Here is a 21,713-nt window from a genome sequence, read left to right as displayed (position 1 = left end):
AGCAGTCTAACAATCTATCCTCCAACAAATGGCTAGGAATGCTGAGGCGCCGCCCCGGCGGAGTGGCAGTGGGTCTGTAGGGCATGAACCTGCTGTCCTCTCAGGATGACAGCATTTGTACTTCCACCACTGTCACTCTGCCAGTGCCATTGCAGTTGCCTGTCAGCCAGCCAGCCCAGATTGCTGCCGTCCATGCAGAGATTGTGCAGTCTACAGCCGGGCCTTCTTGGCCCAGAGCTGCTCGAGGTCATCCTGCAAGGCCATCTGGAGAGTCCCCCACGGAACATCAGCAGCCTTCCACTAGCCATGCTGAAGCCACTGGGGTAGCACTGCATCAGAGCACTAGGGTAGGCAAAGGCACACAAAAGACAGGCACTAAGGGAATGCACAAGTGTGTTTAATTGACTTTGTAATGTAATATTGGAATTAATCATTTCTAAATTATGTTTGGAATGTTCTATTTAGCCCCAAACAATAAATCAACTGAAAATGTCAGTGGTAGTGGCTTTCATTTCGACATTCTGCTCAAGAGGACACTGTGATGTTCCGTGACAGAGGGATGGTAAGGTGGGTAAGTGTTAAGCAGCGAGGATCTGGGGTTTCTTCAGGGGAACCGGAGTCTGATGATGAGCTCGCGGACAGCCCGTCCAGAATAGAAATTTGCAGACTGCCTCCTCCCTTCCTCCTCCTGAGGAGATCGCGGAACCCGTGGTGGCAAGGGCTGCGCCCTCATGATGGCCAAGTTGTGGAGGATGTAGCAGACCACCACGAATTGGGACACCCACTCCGGTGAGTACTGGAGGGCTCCTCCAGAGCAGTCAAGGCAGCAGAACCGCTGCTCGAGCACCCTGATGGTCTGCTCGATGAGGTTCCTCGTGGCAGCATAGACGTCATTATATGATTGCTGGCTACGAGTGCTGGGGTTGTGGAGGGGAGTCATCAGCCAGGTGTTTAGCAGATAGCCCTTGTCACCTAGCAGTTACCCTCGGATTCGACATGGTGGCTGGAAGATTGCTGGCACAGCGCACTGGCGCAGGATGAAGGTATCATGACTGCTGCCAGGATACCGGGCATTCACCATCATGATGTGTTGGGTGTGGTTGCACACGAACTGCACATTAAGAGAGTGGTATACTTTATGGTTACGGTACATCTCAGCATTGATATGCGGCACCTGCAAAGCCACGTGGGTGCAGTCGATGGCGCTCTGCACCATGGGGAAGCCCGATATCCTGGCAAAGCCATGTGTGCACTCCTCCTGCTTCTTCCTGTTTAGAGAGAAGACAAAAAAGTCCCTTCTTCTGGAGTACAGAGCCTCTATGACCTCCTGGATGCAGTGATGCGAACTGCGAGATGTTTGCTCTGTCGCCTGTTCCAGCCTGGAAGGATCCACTGCCGAAAACATTCAGGGCCACGGTCACTTTGAGGGCCACTGGCAGAGCCATCATCGCCCAGCTCTGAGGCTGCGGTCTGGTTCCAAGAGGTAGCAGAGTTCTATGACCACCTCCTTGGTGAAGCGGTGCCTCGGAATACACTGCTCCTGGCTTAGGTGCAGGTAGGAGAAGTGCTCCCTGAAGAGCCTAGGTGGGTAAGGCCTCCTGCTGAAAGCCCGCCTTCCCCTCCCTCTGCGGGCAGCTTGTCTTTGCTGCCTCTGCTCCATCTCCCTGTCATGCTGCAGTGCGAGGGGGACTTCAAGTAGAGCTCCCATGACTGGGAGCAAGTGGTGTACTCAGAGGCTTTACAGTAACAGCCAACACCTTCCCAATGTCCAGCAGCACTCCCTGCACACTTTAACAACTTTATAAATGTCTTCCAACAAGCCAGTATTGATATAAACTCTGTAAGAACCAGTACAAGAGAAATAATCAACTTACCTGCAAGTTGGATGTTTCCCTTTAAATAGCACTGGTGGGGGGTCCCTCATGCAGCTGAATGCAGGTTCAGCTGTGTGTGTTTAGGAGAAGGCATTATTTGGAATGGTGATGTTCAAAATGGCAGGTCGTGTTAAATCACCGTTGCACGCTGACTGACGTCACAATCTGCCTACTCTGCATACTGCCAGCGCACACACGTCCCGCCCGCGCTATTGTCCTCACCAAGATGAAGACCAGTGCGGGCCGTACCGGAAGTGGGCAGAAGCGAGGCAGCTGTCATTTTTTCCGAAATGGGCCTTAACTGCTGGCGCGAAGGTGCCAAATTTCGCTGCCCAACTCCTTGGGATTTGGGATGGGATCACCGGCAGCTCAAAGTAGTGGGTGACATTTGTTTTCATTTGAGCCCATTATTTTCGTGGTCGGTGGTTTTGATTTTGCACTGATGATAAATGATGCAAAATAAATCAGTAAAAGTTACAAGGTTCATTTCTGGTTTTTAAATTGTTTCATGTTCACAATTCCAGCCATCATAGCAGTGGAGTGTTAACTTTCTGCTGGCAGTAAATTAACATATAGAAAAACATGTGTTATTACCTGACAGTAAATATGGCCTTTTGGAGTTGTCAACTGGAGCTGGAACCATTCACAGGATAGATATGGATGAGGAAAGTCAATGGTCCCATCCTGACTCATCCAACCAGAAAAACCTACAGGGCATCTAGCTGTTTTAAAGAAAATGACTACTGAGTCTTTTGGCTCCACTAAAAACCATTCCATGTGTTGAAAACCATCTGCACTCAGCAGGGAGCAGCGCTTGCAAAGGAGTTAATTGTCGGAAATCATAAATGCATAGCCTGTGATTTTCCAATCAATAAATTAACGGGCAGAAAATCATGGGGTATAAATTCCCACTATATGTTCTCTGCAAATGCCACTCCCCATTGGAGATGTGAGAGCATGGATTTGACCCTTTTGTGTAAAGAACTTTCTGATACTGATCCTGAGCTAGTTGCTAGTTTGAATTTCACTATGGAAATGTACGTAAGCCAGATTGTCCTCCTACTAAAATCTATTTTCATTCTCTATTGACAAGATTACAGGCTGAGTGATTCAAAATATTTGATGAGCACACAAAAAATCCTGACTTCAAATCTTTTAATGAACACATAGATCATCCTGCCTTCAAGTCTTTTTTGGTGAGCACACAGTACAATCTGGCTTCAAGTCTTGCCGCTTCATGCTTCCAGGAACAGCTTTGATACCTAAAAGTTATAAATTTCACTTATTCAATTCCAAGTTGAAATGCACTGTCAAACACTGAGTAATGCACTGCACTGTGATGCAGAATCCATTTGTGGCATCTCATTTTACTGCAGAATCTCGTGTTGTTAAAACTTTTAAATAGAAACTACAAAGGGAAGTGTGCATTTGTTACAATTTAATTGCAAATGGAATGCTGTATACAAAGAATACATAGAAGTGCAAACCTATTCGAACTACAAGACTAAAAAAGAATGTGCAATACCTATGGAAGAGATTATGAGCAGAATTCTATTCCGTGTGTGTGCTACATAATGGCACAGGATGTGGCTCAGACTTTTCCTTGCAGTGAACAGAATCATTTCATTCCTCAGATCATTAGCAACAGCATGGGATTTTCATTATAAAACTACATTTATACAGCATCTAAGTGATTTAAAGAAATACAGTTGAGATCACACAGGGCTTGTCTTAGAGACACTGACATGACAGGATATACCACCCTCTCTTAATATGTTCTTCATTTAGAAAAGAATTGGCCATTAAAATACATTTGTCCTCAGTAGGGCAAGGGCCATATCTGAATATTAATAAAATACATGCATTATACATTTAGCAATGACACAAATGTTTTAGGGGATGGAATGGCTTGGCAGGCTCTTGTGGGTATTCCTTTATGTAATAAAGTGAGGACATGTGATCATGCCAGAAGTGCATGAAAATGCCAATTTATGTATGTGCACAGTACTTTCAAACTGGAGCAGCTAACAAAATAATTATTTTGCACCATGATATACCAAAGCAAAATTGCCCCGAATACTAATAATGCAGCTATAGAAAAAAAAAATAGAATTCTGCCTTACTCTTATGGTGAAATAGCTCTGCCATGGTGCGTACTATCAAAGTGTACAGAAAGCTTCACAAGTTTTAATAAATCAGAACATTTGAATAAAAGATATTCAACCACTCACACAGATTTAAGATTTGCTCCCCACTACAGTATAATGTGAAAAGTGCTCATTAAGTTTAGACGTAAAATGTTTTTCTCCAGTGATTCATATTTATATTACTGAATGTAATTTGAAGATTGAAATTTGTACTAACAGACCACATTTAATTTTAATGACATTTCACATAGCCGTTTATATAAGCAATTTTTGTCTTCTGCAATTTTTGTTACTATGGACAGCACTGGCAATGTCTCCTTTCTAGATCTGTTTTCTTGTACCTTCCACAAGCTCCACACTGATCCACCATACACTTGTTCAGGCAAGAACTAATTCTGTTTAAACTACTGATACCCCGTTTTATTTATACAATAATTTAATTAGTAGCTTTTTCAGTTAAATGTAAGATTTACTATTATTAAACCTTTTAACAGCAGTCATATGTGTAATTATGCAATAATTTGTGTATGTGTTAAACTCCAGTAATTTGAATACATTTGCATATAGCTGTGAGAATTTAAACAACAAACTTGCAATATTCTTGATTAGCTACATTCCACATACCATTGTAGGTCAACTAGCCCAACTAACAAAATTGCACATGCCAGTCCTCTTAACCAAATTCAGGCCAGAACCACACAAATTAAAGACACAAATTTAAGTTATTTTCTCCTACAATCCTACAACCATTTCTTCAGCACAATGTTTAGTTAAAGCCTTGATGACATAATTCCTTTCAAAAATGATACTGTTTTGTTGGTTTTTAACCTTAGGCTAGAACAATTAAATACCACTGCAATGGATACTTCATTCAGTTTGATTACTAATAATACATAGTTTAACTGTATTTTTTCTTGGAAGAGAGGATTACGATTTCAACAAGAAGCTAATGGAGTAGTAATAATAAGGGAGACAAATAAAGTTTCATTAAGAGCATTGAAGCAATGGGGAAAAGGAAATGAGTACTTGTAGGGTAAAGGGAGAATAATTGGGTCAATTCCAAATGAAATGGATGATTTGTTATCTAAACTCCAGTATAAAACAAACACAAAAGAAAGTTGAAAGTTTCTAAGACAAACAATAATGGTTACCATTGCCCTACATACTAGAAGGCCTGGGACTGGGCAAAACTGAAGAGGTGGTTAAAAAACAAATGCTGAGTAAAGTCATGGGAAGTTGGCTTTTAGGTGTTTTTAGAGAAGGAGGGAAACACCTGATTAAGGTTGTCTGATGACTTTTTGAATAGATGCAAAAAGTTTTTGGAGGTAGACATTGGAGGGTTGACTAGGGAACCAAAAAGGGAAATTATTGGTCTATCAACTGGAAAAGAAATTAAACAAAACATATTTCAGGGGTGAGTCAGGCAGATGTTGTAAACCTTGGACACATCAACATTCGGTTTTGTCAATCATTACATAAATAAGACAACTAACCCAGAAGAAAGGCTCAACTAGTGAAACTGAACATGGAGATGGAGAGAAGGCCAAAAGGTAATGTACTAGGGAAACAGCTACTTTAGTTTTGTATGGCTTATGGAGGATTCAGTGACCCCCACCCCAAATAAAGGTGGTTATTAAGGCTCAGAAATAAGGCACGGTCCTTGATGTGCCAGACAGCAACTACTATTCTATTTGACCTTGACAGAATCTTCCCGCGATGTTCCAGTTACAGGCGCACGTCTCCATTCAAGCCATGCAAATAGAAAAGTATTACAAGAGTAGTCCCCTCACAAGATGTGTTTGTAAAGGATATTATTTGGCTGATATGCTGAGGAGGGTGTTAGATATTATATATGCGGTGGGGGAAGACTCTCCTCTAATGGCTGTCATAAAGACAATATAAAAGGAAAAGCATATTATTTGATCGAATGACAGTACTTACCACTTTGTTGAAAGGATACATTTGATAATATAAATCAAGTATAAATTATTTTGATACAATGCTACTCTGTTTAATACATTCTTATGTATTATATTATCTAATATATTATGGAAATGCATGTGTTCCAGCCTATGTTTGCCAAGTGGGAGGAAACCCTCAAATCACTACAAACTTTAATCACACCAACAGCCTGCATTAAGACACTTTCCCATCGGGACAACTGATGTTGCAGCAATGTCTACTTTTCCCTCTTCATTTGTCCCTACCACCCTTTCCCAGACTTTAAAGTCAAAAAGGGATTAAAATAGGAGGGACAGATAACAGCTGAGCTGATTTGTTGATAACATAGCACTGCTACTGTGGAACCCAAACTATACTATTGTCAGGTTGCAAAATAAACTGGGGAAAGCTAAAGCTATTCCTTATTATTAGGCATTACATAAATGATACAACAAGGACCTCGTTTGCTTGGAAAGCCAAGAGCATTACATACCTCTTTATTCTCCTAAATCTGTGTGGAGCTGTGATCTAGAGGATGTTGTAAGATGTTTTAATCTTTGAGACTCTACTCTGTAGATCACTAATAGAATGTGGTGTAAAACAAATGAAGGTAGTTCGATCATTCCACTTTTGGTGTAGTGATTAACATTTACTGAATACAGGAATATTCCACATACCCTCTCTTCTGGGTTAAGTTTCCTCTTAGAGTGGCTAATTGTATGTTTTGTTTTGGGGGGAGGGGGAATGAATGCCTCTTCCAGATAGGGAGTTTCTAAACAAAGAGTTTTTCTTTTTTAAATAACTTCATTTATTTTTGTTTTATACATAGTGCCTGAAGTAGTTCTTTTCCCCCTTTCTCATTAGAGGTCTAGGACCATTAGGGTTACATGTTAGGTTTGGTTAGTTCTTCAGATGTTAAAACAAGTGTCCTTGAATGGTCTCGAAAGGAAAGGTCATGTGGTTTTAATTCGAATTAGTTTGATAGAACAAAGTCACTATGATTTTTCTGACTGGCTTGGCTAGCTATTCATAATATATAGAATATACAGGTAGCTTAATTTCAAGAATGAAAATAGCTAGAATGAGAACAAGTGCTGACTAAACTACTTTTTCAAAAGGTTCTTTCTGGGTTTTGATTTAACTATATTTTAGCTAGTGACAGTAATTGTTCTGGGGTTCCTTTTCTTAGGAGATTTCTGCTGTTACAATGTATGGTTAAGTGTGCATGCTTTGATTTTATAAGATTACTGATTGTGTATATTATTTTCTGAATTTTTTTATTGCCATCACCAAACCCATAGATTACGTTACTTGTCCAGTTATCATAGACGGTACAACAGAGGCTTCAAACTTATACTGAAATATCATTTTGAAAACATTTATATAAAACATCCAAAACAGCATGCATTAAAGATGCAATTCAAATTTTAAAGTATTTCGCTACAGTTCATCTTTTACCTTAGAGCCAAGGACGTGACTGCCTGCGAGAAATAGACATGCCTGCATCTCTTTGTTTTTTCACACCAAGTGAAGTCACGAATGAGTTGCGTGAATATGGGAATTGTGGTTGACTAGTTAATCCATGGTACTGGAAGAGGTAGGGTTGACTATAACGATGGTTTTGAACCCCAGTTGAATTGAGGTATCGTATTGTAACTGGAGGAAGCAACATCTCAACCGGCTTTAACACCAACTTCAACTCTTGTTTTGTTCCAGATGAGCTTGCTTTCCTACTAGCCAACCTTCCCATTGAAGAAACATTGTTAATATTTCTCTTTACTCTATTAGGTAAGGCAGGAACAGATATTCGTTGGGGTAATTTGATACTTGACCCAGTCGTACTGGCCTCACTTCTGGGTAATGGCTGGGACACTAGGGAGTTTCCATTAACTGTAACCGGTTTCTGTTCATTTAAAAATTCCGTGATCCTTGACTGGGCTCCACTGAAAGATCCGATTTTCTGTGTCAAGACTTTGCTTTTCTTTCGCTTTTCTTCCTTTTTTCGAATTCTGGTTGTCTCAACTCCATCTAGCAGTCCCTTTGCTGCAGCTCGAGCCAAAACATCCTTTACAGACACTGACCCTGAGGGGTCTCGCTTTAAATTAATAAAATAACACAGGTTAGAATCCCTATTATCATAGAATCATAGAATGGTTACAAGCATGGAAGGAGGCCATGCGGCCCGTGCCGGCTCTCTGCAAAAGCACTTCAGCTAGTCCCACTCCCCTGCCCTTTCCTTGTGGCCCTGCAAAATTTTTCCTTCAGGTACTTATCCAACTCCCTTTTGAAAGCCGTGATTGAGTCTGCCTCCACCACCCTTACAGGCAGTGCATTCCAGATCCTAACCACTCGTCGAGTAAAAATGTTTTTCCTCATGTCGCCTTTGGTTCTTCTGCCAATCACCTTAAATCTGTGTCCTCTGGTTCTTGGCCCTTCTGCCAATGGGAACAGTTTCTCTCTATCTACTCTGTCTAGACCCCTCATGATTTTGAACACATCTATCAATCTCCTCTCAATCTTCTCTGCTCTAAGGAGAACAACCCCAGCTTCTCCAGTCTATCCACGTAACTGAAGTCCCTCATCCCTGGAATCATTCTCATAAATCTTTTCTGCACCCTCTCTAAGGCCTTCACATCCTTCCTAAAGTGCGGTGCCCAGAATTGGACACACTACTCCAGTTGATAAAATTAGCTGCTGGCAATTTTCATACATAAACACAATGGTCTGGATGGTTTTCTAAAAGAGCAGCAAATAGAAATTTAGGATATGGGAAACACCATCGCCTGCAAGTTCCCTTCTAGATTACACACTTGCTCAATATAATCACTGTTCTTTCATTGTCACTTGGTCAAAAATCTGGAATTCCCTACCTATCACCATCGTAGGAGCACCCTCGGAATAAACACTGCAGTGCTTTAAGGAGAAAGCCAACCATCACCTTCTTAGAGCGACTAGAGATGAACAATAAATGTGGCCTACCAAGTCACTCGTATCCCAAGAACAAATAACAAAAATTATTTACCAGTGAGAAAGCAATATTGAGAATGGACTTTTCCAAACCACCAGTTCCCCCAAATTAATTTCAAAAAACAGAATCAGAGCTGCAGAATGTGTTACCAGTGTGTTATCTGGAGTTTTTTCTCCTCTTTCTTTCGCCCACCTGAGCCTTTATGTTGGTGCTGCCTCTTCCTGCCTGCCTGCCTGACTGCGGAGGTATTTACCAGCTAGTGTTACAGTCAATGTTCACTGCATTCACTGGCACTTTATTTAGAACTCTAATTTAAAGTACCGGTGAACAGTGCATGTGTTTGATTAGAACACCAGCTGTTACCAGACAGGCTGATAACTTTCTCCATGGCCAGGTGAGTGAGGAGAGGCTAAGCATCAAGACTCAAGAAGCAGCAGCAGCATCGGGATTTAGTCCTGAGCCCTCAATGTTTTACACAAGTCAGCATTAATCGGGGAGGTTGAACTTCTTTCAAAGATGTGAAGACCACACCTGTGATAGATATTCTAACAGTCTTCCTCATTAGATCAACTTCCAACTGCAAATAAGAGTATAGAAACGGTCAGTGGAACTCTGAAGACCTGTATATTCAGTCCAGTTTGGCGCACAGCCAAATCATTTATCATCCTGCGTAATCAAGTCCAAATAGGAATACTTAATTTTAAAAAAAAGTATGTATATTACTCCAAGTCACCATCTTGGAAATGAGCTCAAAGAAAAACTTACACATTTCTGCCCACCATTCCACATGTAGGACGAGTTGTTAACTTTCTGTGGTCGGTCTCTCCTGCCAGGATGCCACATAAGGAGATACATCCAACCACCTAATTTGCTAACTTGTGTTTGTTTAATCACCATAGCCTTGCTTCCACATGAAACAAATACCTGCCTAAATTGGCAAACCCTTTCAGCTTATCTACATAAAAAGCTAATGGTTTATGGACATAAAATAAGTGATATGTGCTTTTGCTGAAAGTAAAGCGAGGTTGCAGATTAAACTTCAGTATTAGAATTTCAGAAACAATCTTTGGTGAAAGGGATGGATGGGACTTAAGTTATGTCCCATTCACATGCCAGAAAAGGTAAGTTGGATCTACCACTATGACCTGCTTTCCTGGCACCATTCAGAAACTAGGACATTGTGGAATGTTCCCCTCTGCCAACTCCACTACCATATTAGGCAGAAATAGTATGAATGCAGACTTTTAGGAGCCCAGCAGATATCTAGCAGCTTTTCAAGATATGATAAAATAGTTGACACATAACACCCCAAGAGTTTGAAGCTGCGATTTTGGCGTCAGTGGACAAAACACTTCCATTTGGTATTACAGGCAGAACTTTATGAATGTGTGCATCTAATTTTAATGGACAGAAAATTGTGGCGAGTGCGTGCGAGCTTTCCCGCTGTGCATGCTCAGTGGGCAAGGCTCCATGCTGGCAGCACACATTCATATTTACCTTTATGAACATAACATAAGAATTAGGAGCAGGAGTAGGCCTCGCGGCCCCTCAAGCCTGCTCCGCTATTCAATAAGATCATTGCTGATCTTTGACCTCAACTCCACTTTCTCCACCGATCCACATATTCCTTGATTCCCCTAGAGTTCAAGAATCTTATCGATCTCAGCCTTGACTATACTCAACGATTCAGCAGCCACAGCCCTTTGAGGTAGAGAATTCCAAAGATTCACAACCCTCTGAGTGAAGAAATTCCTCCTCTTCTCAGTCTTAAATGGCCAACCCCTTATCATGAGACTATGCCCCTTAGTTCTAGACACACCAGCCAGGGGAAACAACCTCTCAGCATCTACCCTGTTAGTCCTCCTCAGAATCTTATGGGGGAAAAATTCAGTTGTTTGCGCCTCCTGTTAGCACCTTAAGAGGGTGCCAATTGGGGCGCAAAGCAACTAGAGGCCGGGCACGGCGATGTTTGTGCCGTTCGCGAAATTAACTAGACATTTTGCGGCGCCACTAAACAGTACCGCCACAATCTCCTGTGTCGGCAGATCGTGACGTCAGTCAAGTGCGCAACACCTCGTTAGCGCCCCGGACCGGAAATTGAGTGGCGCCCCCTGCCTTACCGCCTGCCGCTAGCAATGACAGGTTGAGGGGAGCGTTATGCTGTCAGAAAGGGACTAGGGGAGCGCTATTGAAAGGTGACTGCTTCCTGCCTTTTTTTGTTGGTGACATTTTTGCACAACGCATTCTGAGAGAGAGAGAGAGAGAGAGAGACTTCTGGAGAGATTCAACGCTGTGTGAAGAAGTTTTGAGTACTGAGCAGCACTTTGCAGGTTTATTTGGATTTGCCCTTCCTTGCTTCGACAGCGCTCTGAGGTAGCGCCTTGCTACTCGGCCTTTGTGCCTTAAGACAGGTGTGAAGCGCCTGATTTAGCGCTCCAATCACCTCCTGGGGTGATAAAAGCCAAGTTTGCTGTCGGAGGTGATAATTAGCGCCAGGCGCTAAACTTTGCGCACTGCCAATAATGGCGCCCCAATTGGGGCGATACTGAATTTTTCCTCCTATATGTTTCAATGAGATCACCTCTCATTCTTCTAAACTCCAGAGAGTATAGGCTCAATATACTCAATTTCTCCTCATAGGACAACCCTCTCATCCCAGGAATCAATCTAGTGAACCTTCGTTGCACTGCTTCGAAGGCAAGTATATCCATGCTCAGATAAGGAGATCAAAACTGTGCACAGTACTCCAGGTGTGGTCTCACCAAGGCCCTGTACAATTATAGCAAGACTTCCTTACTCTTGTACTCCAACCTCCTTGCAATAAAGGCCAACATGCCATTTGCCTTCTTAATTGCTTGCTGTACCTGCGTGCTGACTCTGTGTGTGTCTTGTACTAGGACACCTAAATCACTCTGAACATTTAATAGTTTTTCACCATTTAAAAAATATTCTGTTACATAGAAACATAGAAGATAGGAGCAGGAGTAGGCCATTTGGCCCCTCGAGCCTGCTCCGCCATTCAATGAGATCATGGCTGATCATCCAAATTCAGTACCCTGTCCCTGCTTTCTCCCCATATCCCTTGATCCCTTTAGCCTTAAGAAATATATCTAACTCCTTTTTGAATATATTTAATGAATTGACCTCAACTGCCTTCTGCGGTAAAGAATTCCACAGGTTCACCACTCTCTGGGTGAAGAAATTCCTCCTCACCTCTGTCCTAAATGGCTTACCCCTTATCCTTAGACTGTGACCCCTGGTTCTGGACTCCTCGGCCATCGGGAACATCCTTCCTGCATTTAGTCTGTCTAGTCCTGTTAGAATTTTATAAGTTTCAATGAGATCCCCTCTCATTCTTCTAAACTCCAGCGAGTATAAGCCCAATCGACCAAATCTCTCCTCATACGTCATTCCTGCCATCCCAGGTATCAGTGTGGTGAATCTTCACTGCACTCCCTCCATGGCAAGAACATCCTTCCTCAGATAAGGCGACCAAAACTGCATACAATACTCAAGATGTGGTCTCACCAAGGCCCTGTACAACTGCAGCAAGACATCCTTGTTCCTGTACTTGAACCCTCTCGCTACGAAGGCCAACATAACATAACTGCCTGCTGCACCTGCATGCTTACCTTCAGCGACTGGTGCACAAGGACACCCAGGTCTCGTTGCACTTCCCCTTCTCCCAATCTATTGCTGTTCAGATAATAATCTGCCTTCCTGTTTTTGCCCCCAAAGTGGATAACCTCGCATTTATCCACATTATACCATTTGCCATGCATCTGCCCAATCACCCAACCTGTCCAAATCATACTGGAGTTTCCCGGCATCCTCCTCATAGCACACACGCCCACCTAGCTTTGTGTCGTCTGCAAACTTGGAGATATTACATCTAGTTCCCTCATCTAGATCATTAATATATATTGTGAATAGCTGGGGTCCTAGGACCGATCCCTGTGGTACCCCGCTAGTCACTGCCTGCCACTCGGAAAAAGACCCGTTTATTCCAACTCTTTGCTTCCTGTCTGCCAACCAGTTCTCTATCCAAGTCAGTACCTTGCCCCCAATCCCATGTGCCTTAACTTTACACGCTAATCTCTTATGCGGGACTTTATCGAAAGCCTTCTGAAAGTCCAAATACACCACATCCACTGGTTCTCCCTTATCTATTTTACCAGTTACATCCTCAAAAAATTCCAGTAGATTAGTCAGGAATGATTTACCTTTTGTAAATCCATGTTTTTCTATTCTTCCTACCAAAGTGAATAACCTCACATTTCCCCACATTATACTCCATCTGCCACGTTATTGCCCACTCACGTAACCTGTCTATATCCCTTTGTAGGCTCTTTGTGCTCTCCTCACAGCTTACTTTCCCACCTAGCTTTGTATCATCAGCAAACCTGGATACATTACACTCGGTCCCTTCACCTGAGTCATTAATATAGATTGTAAATGGCTGCGGCCCAAGCATTGATCCTTGTGGCACCCCACTAGTAATAGCCTGCCAACTGGAAAATGACCGGTTTATCCCTACTCTCTGTTTTCTGTCCATTAACCAATCCTCTATCCATGCTAATACATTACCCCCAACCCCATGAGCCCTTATCTTGCATAGCAACCTTTCATATGGCACCTTATCGAGTGCCTTTTGGAAATCCAAATATACTACTTCCACTGGTTTCCCTTTAGCTACCCTGTTAGTTACATCCACAAAAAACTCTAATAAATTTATTAAACACGATTTCCCTTTCATAAAACTATGTTGACTCTGCCTAATCATATTATGATTTTCTAAGTGCCCTGTTACCACTTCCTTAATAATGGATTCCAGCATTTTCCTGACAACTGATATCAGGCTAACTGGCCTGTAGTTCCCTGTTTTCTCTCTCCCTCCTTTCTTGAATAGCAGGGTTACATTTGCTACCTTCCAATCCACTGGGACTGTTCCAGAATCTAGGGAATTTTGGAAGATCACAAAGCATCCACTATCTCTGCAGCCACCTCTTTAAGAACCCTAGGATGTAGGCTATCAAGTCCTGGGGATTTGTCAGCTTTTAGTCCCATTAGTTTGTCAAGTATTTTTTCTCGACTGATATTAATTACTTTAAGTTCCTCACTCTCATTAGCCCCTTGGTTCTCCACTATTTTGGTATGCCTTTTGTGTCTTCTACTGTGAAGACAGATACAACATATTTGTTTAAAGTCTCTGCCATTTCCTTGTTCCCCAATATAACTTTTTTTAATTTGTTTTTTTATGGGATGCGGGCGTCGCTGGCAAGGCCAGCATTTATTGCCCATCCCTAATTGCCTTTGAGAAGGTGGTGGTGAGCTGCCTTCTTGTACCGCTGCAGTCTGTGTGGTGAAGTTACTCCCACAGTGCTGTTAGGTAGGGAGTTCCAGGATTTTGACCCAGCGACGATGAAGGATCGGCGATATACTTCTAAGTCAGGATGATGTGTGACTTGGAGGGGAACTTGGAGGTGGTGGTGTTCCCATGCGTCTGCTGCCCTTGTCCTTCTAGGTGGAAGAGGTCGCGAGTTTGGGAGGTGCTGCCGAAGAAGCCTTGGCGAGTTGCTGCAGTGCATCTTGTAGATGGTACACACTGCAGCCACGGTATGCCGGTGGTGGAGGGAGTGGATGTTTAACATAGAAACATAGAAATTAGGAGCAGGAGTAGGCTATTCGGCACCTCGAGCCTGTTCTGCCATTTAATGAGATCATGGCTGATCATCCAAATTCAGTACCCTGTCCCTGCTTTCTCCCCATATCCCTTGATCCCTAATTATTAATTATTAATAAAACCATGATTAAGGTGGTAGAAGGGGTGCCAATCAAGCGGGCTGCTTTGCCCTGGATGGTGTTGAACTTCTTGAGTGTTGTTGGAGCTGCACTCATCCAGGCAAGTGGAGAGTATTCCATCACACTCCTTACTTGTGCCTTGTAGATGGTAGAAAAGCTTTGGGGAGTCAACCTCAACCTCTAAGGGACCAACGCTTACTTTTGCTACTGTCTTGTTTTTTACATACTTGTAGAAGCTTTTACAATCTGTTTTTATAATTCTGGCTAATTTACTCTCATATTCTCCCTTTTTATCAATTTTTGTTTCTAAAGTTCTCCCAATCCTCAGGCTTACTATTATTCATTACAACATTATAAGCCTCTTCTTTAATATAATACTATCCTTAACTTCTTTAGTTAGCCACTGATGGATCACGTAGGTTGCGATGTGTAAATGCCAACCTTTGGATTTCCCCTTTTAAGCAGACTATTTCAAGAGTATGCAGATAGTTGGGAAATTCTGATACTCACTGCCTGAACTGACTATTTAGGCCTGTAGATTTGTCCTGTGTAGTGAGTTGATTCAGACTAAGGATCAGAGATCTAAGTCTTGCTTGGCTAAAAAGATGTCACTAGAATGACCATCCTTTCCTTTACTTGAAGTGGGAAAAGCTTCAATGGCAGAGGATCAACAGCTCTTTAGTACCACAGCCCTGATTCCTGAATCTGGAGAATTCCAGGGGTCTCTTATTCTGAAATATGCCCCATGACTTCCATCTGCAAAGTTAATTTGCTGAAAATCATGTTGATTGCCTCTGATGGAATTCCACGCATGCAACTCTTCCCCTGAAACAGCTGTACTCTGCCATGGCAAAGTAATGTGCTGAGAGGACTAGCACCCTGCCATTTCTGCATCACAGAGACTGACTATGCAGCATCAGGGGCTGGTCGTGCCTGCAAAACAAACAGCTGGCTTCATGGTAGAATGGAGCAAGGTTGCTGGCATTATGAAGGGTGCTGGATTACTGGATGCTGGAAAAATCAAAGGGGTAATAACAACTTGCATTTATATAGCACCTTTAACCTAGTAAAACATCCCAAGGCATTGCACAAGAGCGTAAGCAGACAAAAATTGACACCAAGCCAAAGAAGAAGACATTAGAACAGGTGACTAAAAGCTTGGTAGGTTTTAAGGAACGTCTTAAAGGAGGAGAGAGAGTTGGAGAGGTGGAGAAGTTTAGGGAGGGAATTCCAGAGCTTAGGGCCTAGATAGCTGAAGGCATAGCTGCTAATGGTGGAGAGAAGTCGGGGATGCATAAGCGGCAAGCGTTGGAGGAACGCAGAGTTCTTGGAGGGTTGTAGGGCTGAAGGATGTTACAGCGATAGGAAGGAGTGACGCTATGGAAGGATTTGCACATGAGCAGAATTTTAAAATTGAGGCGTGCTGGACTGCGAGCACAGGGGTGAATGGGACTTGGTGCGAGTTAGGTTACGGGCAGCAGTGTTTTGAATGAGTGCAAGCTTATGGAGGGTGGAAGATGGGAATTTCGGCCAGGAGTGCATTGCAATAGTCAAATCTGGAGGTAACAAAAGCATGGATAAAGCAGGGCAGAGACGGGTGATATTACGGAGGTGGAAGTAGGCGGCTTTGGTGATGGAGAGGATATGGGGCCGGAAGCTCAGCTCAGAGTCACAAGGATGCCAAGGTTGCAAACAATCTGGTTAAGTCTCAGATAGTGGCCAGGGTGTGGGATGGAATCGGTGGCTCGGGAACAAAGTTTGTTGTGGGGACTGAAGACAATGGCCTCAGTCTTCCCAATGCTTAATTGAAAAAAATTTAGGCTCATCCACGACCGGATGTCGACGAACAGTTTGACAACACAGAGGCAGTGGAGTGGTCGAGAAAAATGATGCTGAGGTAGAGCTGGGTGTGGTCAGCGTACGTGTGGAACCTGACATGTTTTCGGATGATGTTGCCGAGGAGCAGCTTGTAAATGAGAAATAGGAGGGGGTCAAGGATAGATCCTTAGGGGACTCCAGAGGTACTGTGAGGGGCAGGAAGAGAAGCCACAGCAGGAGGTTCTTCTTACTGGAAAGGTAAGATTGGAACCAGGCAAGTGCAATCCCACTCAGCTGGACAAGGCATTGGAGGATAATGGTGTGGTCAACCGTGTAAAAGGCTGCAAACAGGTCGAGAATGATGAGGAGGGATAGTGCACCATTGTCACAGTCACATAGGATGTCATTTGTGACTTTGATTATGGTATGTCACTTGAAGGTAAAATGGAATGGAAAAGAAAATTGGGCGGCATTTAAAACAGGCTGCTAACTTGCTAGCGCCCATTTTGCGCAAGACAAATTTCACTTCCAGATGCATTTAAATGTTTGGTTAAAAGGAAAATGTATTCAAACAAGTTTTTTTTTAAGAAGCACGGAGATGAAAAGTGGTTAAAATATTAATTTTCTACAAATAATTTTAAACAATAAGCTGGAAGAAGGTGGTGAACTGCTTTAACACTGTGGACAGTGTCTGCAGGACCTGGGAGAAGATGCAGGAAAAGATGACATTCTGTAAGGCAAGGTAAGCTCATTTACAGTACCGTGTACCAGGTTGAAGATGCAAGATACCATGTCACAAAATGTTGCCTTTCAACTTATTCCACATGCACCATTTGTCCATGCCAAACCCTCACACAACCCAACGGCTGTTTCATTGCATCTTATGCATGCTCACATTTCAGCAGGGCAACTTGCAATGGAAAGCCTTACTATTCTTATCTCCCAAGGGCATACACATCAAACTACTGAAACACAAACGTGGTCACTTATGACACACAAGACGGACATATGGCAGATACCAGTGATTTCTTGCACTTGGGAATTGCAGCAGTGTAGTGATGATGGACAACTGTATCATGCCATTCAATGGGAAAGCAGACAAAAGTGAAGAGCACCCTGACCAGTGCATCAGGCACCTGTTTGATTTGTGTGCAACTTACTAGCCGATAGTACAGTGATAACTAGCAGTAAACTACAAATAAAACAGTTGAGGGAATTTCCGTCCCTATGTTGCAATTTGCCTGCAGGCGTGCTTGCTGCAGATGGCAAAGCTGATGCCCAGTTGGCCCAAAGGAAGTTGAGGCATTTCTCCTCAGTCAGTGATAGGGTAAGTGTGCCAAGATTTGCATATATGGGCTAGGGCCTGCTGTTCTCTGGAAACCTTTTTTTCATCTTGCATAACCTAAACCACGAAATATCGTATTTGAGTAACTTTAAAAACAAATTTACCGTAAGGAGTTCAAAAAAAAAGAAATTCTGAAATAAATACAAAAAATTGAAATATCAAATATATGGAAAAATCTTTACTAATAGCAACAATGCACTAAAAATCTTGTAAACATTGAAAAAATTACAAAGAAACAAAGGAGGTAATTTTCACAGAATCCCCACAGTGCAGACAGAGGCCATTTCGGCCCATCGAGCCTGCACCGACACATATCCCACCCAATCCCCGTAACCCCTACACCAACACATATCCCACCCTATCCCCGTAACCCCACTAAGGGTCAATTTATCATAGCCAATCAACCTAACTCGCACATCTTTGGACTGTGGGAGGAAACCGGAGCACCCGGAGGAAACCCACGCAAACACGAGGAGAATGTGCAAACTCCACACAGACAGTCGCCCGAGGCCGGATTCGAACCCGGGTCCCTGGCGCTGTGAGGCAACAATGCTAACCACTATGCCACCGTGCTGCCTAACCCGGTGGGAAACCTAACCCGGTGGGAAACTGACAAGATTAGATCCGCCACCCGCTTTACTTTCCATTGAAGTCAAGTAAAACTGGCGTCCGATCTGATAATGTCAGTGTCCCACCGAGCAGCTTAGTTTAAATTATTCCCTAAGCTTTTGCAATTTTAAGCCCTGCATCGGGAGAGTTCCCCTTGCTTCCATTTCAAATGGGCACTGAAGGGAAAAAAAAAACACACTATGGTGCTTTATGCTCTTTTAAATATGGTTGCATGAAACCTGAGGCTTTAATAAGGCTTACTCATTCTTATGAGCAAGCCACCAGCATCACAGTGGCTTCCCCACCATATTAAAAGCACAACTGCCTTAGGCTTCAGCCCCAAATAATGCGGTGAGCAAGTGTCTGGAAGGCAGGTGTTGCACTTGGAATATAGCAACCTTGATGGGTGTTTGGAAAAGGATTCCTATGAATAATAGCTCTTGTGTAGACACAATTAGGATTGTTGGTCACAAACCTCAGATATTCCAGCAATGCTCGGACCCACTGGCTTGTTGGAGCATGCCTCTGCCGGCTAGCCATTTAGATACAAATGTGTAAGCCGGAATTTTGCCGGCACTCAGCGGACGGGATGGGTGGTGGGTCAACTGTTAAATTTAAAATGATTGACAGCGGGTCAGGAACCCGCTGTCAAAACGCGCACACTGGACTTTCCAGATGCCGGGTCTGCGAGCGCTGAGCAGACCCGACAGGCAGCAGCGGGGGAGGCAATTAAAATCATTAGTGGCTTGTTTACAGCCACTTATCGATGGTTTTTTCCCAGTTTTTTGGGTTTGACAGGTCGCCCACCTGTTTCCTGCTGTGCCTAGACCTCGTCTGTGAAGCTGAGGTGGGAGGTCAGTGGCCATTGAATCAGCGGTTGAGTTGACAGCTTCAAATGTCCAGTAAAAGCTCCCACCTTAGATATATCTTCCCTCAGCCACAAGCTCTTCCTCACTGCATTTCCACAACAGATTCACCATGCTGCAAGTCTTTATACAAGTCTCCATCCAGTCTGACCTCATTATCTCTCTCACCATTGACAGATCGCTTCTGTCATCTCTACTTCACCTGCCATCTATTCCATCAGCATGGGTGTCCTTTATACTCTCTCACCTTTGTCCTCAGAATTCCACCACGATCAGCCCCAACAACACCAACCTCCTCCGCAATCAACTGATGCTGCACAGGATAGAGGGCATCAGCACCTGACCACATTGCTGCTCGGGAGGCCAGGGGTGGCCTCACCATGGCCATTTTACTTCACTTGATGCTGTACACCCTGGCTGCCACATGATGTGCCAGGTTGACACCACCCCACACCAACACCATAATGCATCCCTACAATGCCCAAGCCATTCCTTTCACACTCATCACCATTGTGGGGGGTACCATATGTTTCACTATTCACTGCAACTCACTAAGCCACTTCCAAAGGTGCACACAAATCTGTCCAACGCAAAGTGTTGAAAATAAAGGTTTCAATGTTTGACACCACATTAACAGAAACTTTACATGAACATTGCATGAAACACCCAAGTGCCTACCTTGTGTGTTAGTTGGTATGATTGCACTAGGATAAGGGTGAGTGTGAGGGGTGCCTAGTGAGATGGGGAAGTAATAATGTAGATAGAGAGGGATGGGTGGAGGTGCAAGGTAAGTTGGTGTGAGTAAGGATGTGCAGGAGTAGGGTAGGGAAGGCAGAGTGATGGGAATGTGATGAGAGGCACAGCAGGATGAGGTTGAATGTGGCTTTGTACTAACGTTTTGTGATCTACTGAGATAATTGAAACGTTTGCGGCACTGCACCCAGGTCCTCCTGACCACATTCCTGCTTGTGCCCTCCTCTGCAATGTGCAACCAGGCTATGCTGATCTCCTGGGGAGGTCTCTTCCACCCATAGGAAAAGAAGAGGCCCTCCCTGTGTGCTGTGACTCCCTTCATAAGCATATGGAGGGAGTTTTGGGAAAGCCTGGGTGCAGCCATGCTGTGGTAAACCACTGTTTGTATTCCTGTTTGTCCTGTTTGTATTCCACTGTGTACATGCCTGGACATGCCTCGGCTGACTCCTCCCACAGGTCCTAGTATAAAGGTGACTGCTCCCCAGCCCTTAGTATCATGGACCGGTCGACCACGCGAGGCAGACCTCCATTCTGTTGTTAATAAAAGCCTTTAGTTACTCTTCTAACTCTCAGTCTTTTATGAGTAATTGATAGCGCATCAATTTTATTAACAACATTTTTATAATGGAGAAGATCCTCACACCAGCATGCCTGGACTTAGATCATCGGGAGGCGGACTCATCCACCAAGTTTACTCACTGGCTTAAGTGTTTCGAAAAATTCCTGACCGCCTCCGAAGCAATCAAATCGGACGAGGACAAACTGGGTGTCCTGACCTCCAAAGTGAACCACCGAGTGTACTCGGTCATCCAAGACGCGACCTCGTACGCGGACGCTATCAAGCTCCTCAAGGACCAGTACACGCGCCCAGTGAACGAAGTGTACGCCAGGCACCTCCTGGGGAGTCGTAAACAACAACCTGGGGAATCGACCGTGGAATACCTTCAGGCACTGTCTGTGCTTGGCCGGGCCTGTGGTTGTAAGGATGTAAAGGCCGCCGTGTACACAGAGGAACTTATCCGGGACGCTTTTGTAGCGGGCCACAGATCCAATTACACCCGACAGCGACTGTTGGAGCAGAGTAACCTCGACCTCAACAAGGCCTCTGAACTCGCACTATCGTTGGATGCAGCCTACCAGGGCATGGATGCCTACTCCTCTGCACCGTGGACGCCGCGGGGAATGACAGCCTGGGACACGGTAGGACCGCCTCATAGCGCCGTGCCACCCCAGCCACACCCCAACAACGGCCCAACTACCGCAGCAGTGTCCCAAGGCCAGACAGCAGTGCCCCAAGGCCAGAAATGCTACTTCTGTGGCCAGGCAAAACACCCCAGAGCGCGCTGCCCGGCGAAAAACGCGATCTGCTCGGGCTGCGGGAAGAAGGGACACTACGCTAGCGTCTGCAGGGCCAAAGCCACCCCGAACCCCAGCAGCGCCGCGTGTGGGCCATGCGGGCCACCATCTTGGACCTCCCCGGCCATGTGCGAATCACCGGTACAGCAGCCATTTTGGACGCCTCCAGCCACATGGGGATCATGGACCCCGCCATCTTGGACGACAGCCGGGACGCAGCAGGCCCCCGACACC

At 44.2% G+C, this 21,713-nt stretch overlaps 1 protein-coding gene across 6 annotated transcripts in view; it reads right to left on the bottom strand.

Moving 5' to 3' along the window:
- Nucleotides 1-3,018: 3,018 nt before the first annotated feature.
- The window catches only part of LOC147123219 (protein NSUN7-like), a 185,528-nt gene continuing 166,833 nt past the window's right edge, over nt 3,019-21,713 (bottom strand). For 3 of the 6 annotated variants that reach the window (XM_085969093.1, XM_085969135.1, XM_085969128.1), the window contains 2 exons: nt 7,421-8,057; nt 3,022-3,136 (listed from right to left, as the gene is read on the bottom strand). In XM_085969093.1, the coding sequence (XP_085825219.1) occupies nt 7,422-8,057 (636 nt within the window). In that variant the 3' untranslated portion in view covers nt 3,022-3,136; nt 7,421. Of the gene's footprint in view, nt 3,137-3,297; nt 8,058-21,713 lie in introns of those variants that run through there. The other 3 variants (XM_085969109.1, XM_085969118.1, XM_085969103.1) reach the window with 3 other exon arrangements.

The sequence above is a fragment of the Somniosus microcephalus genome, chromosome 2 (assembly GCF_052327205.1).
Source record: "Somniosus microcephalus isolate GS21.2 chromosome 2, FLI_Smic_1.0, whole genome shotgun sequence".
Lineage (NCBI taxonomy): Eukaryota > Metazoa > Chordata > Chondrichthyes > Squaliformes > Somniosidae > Somniosus > Somniosus microcephalus.
This window is presented reverse-complemented; position numbering and strand designations above follow the sequence as displayed.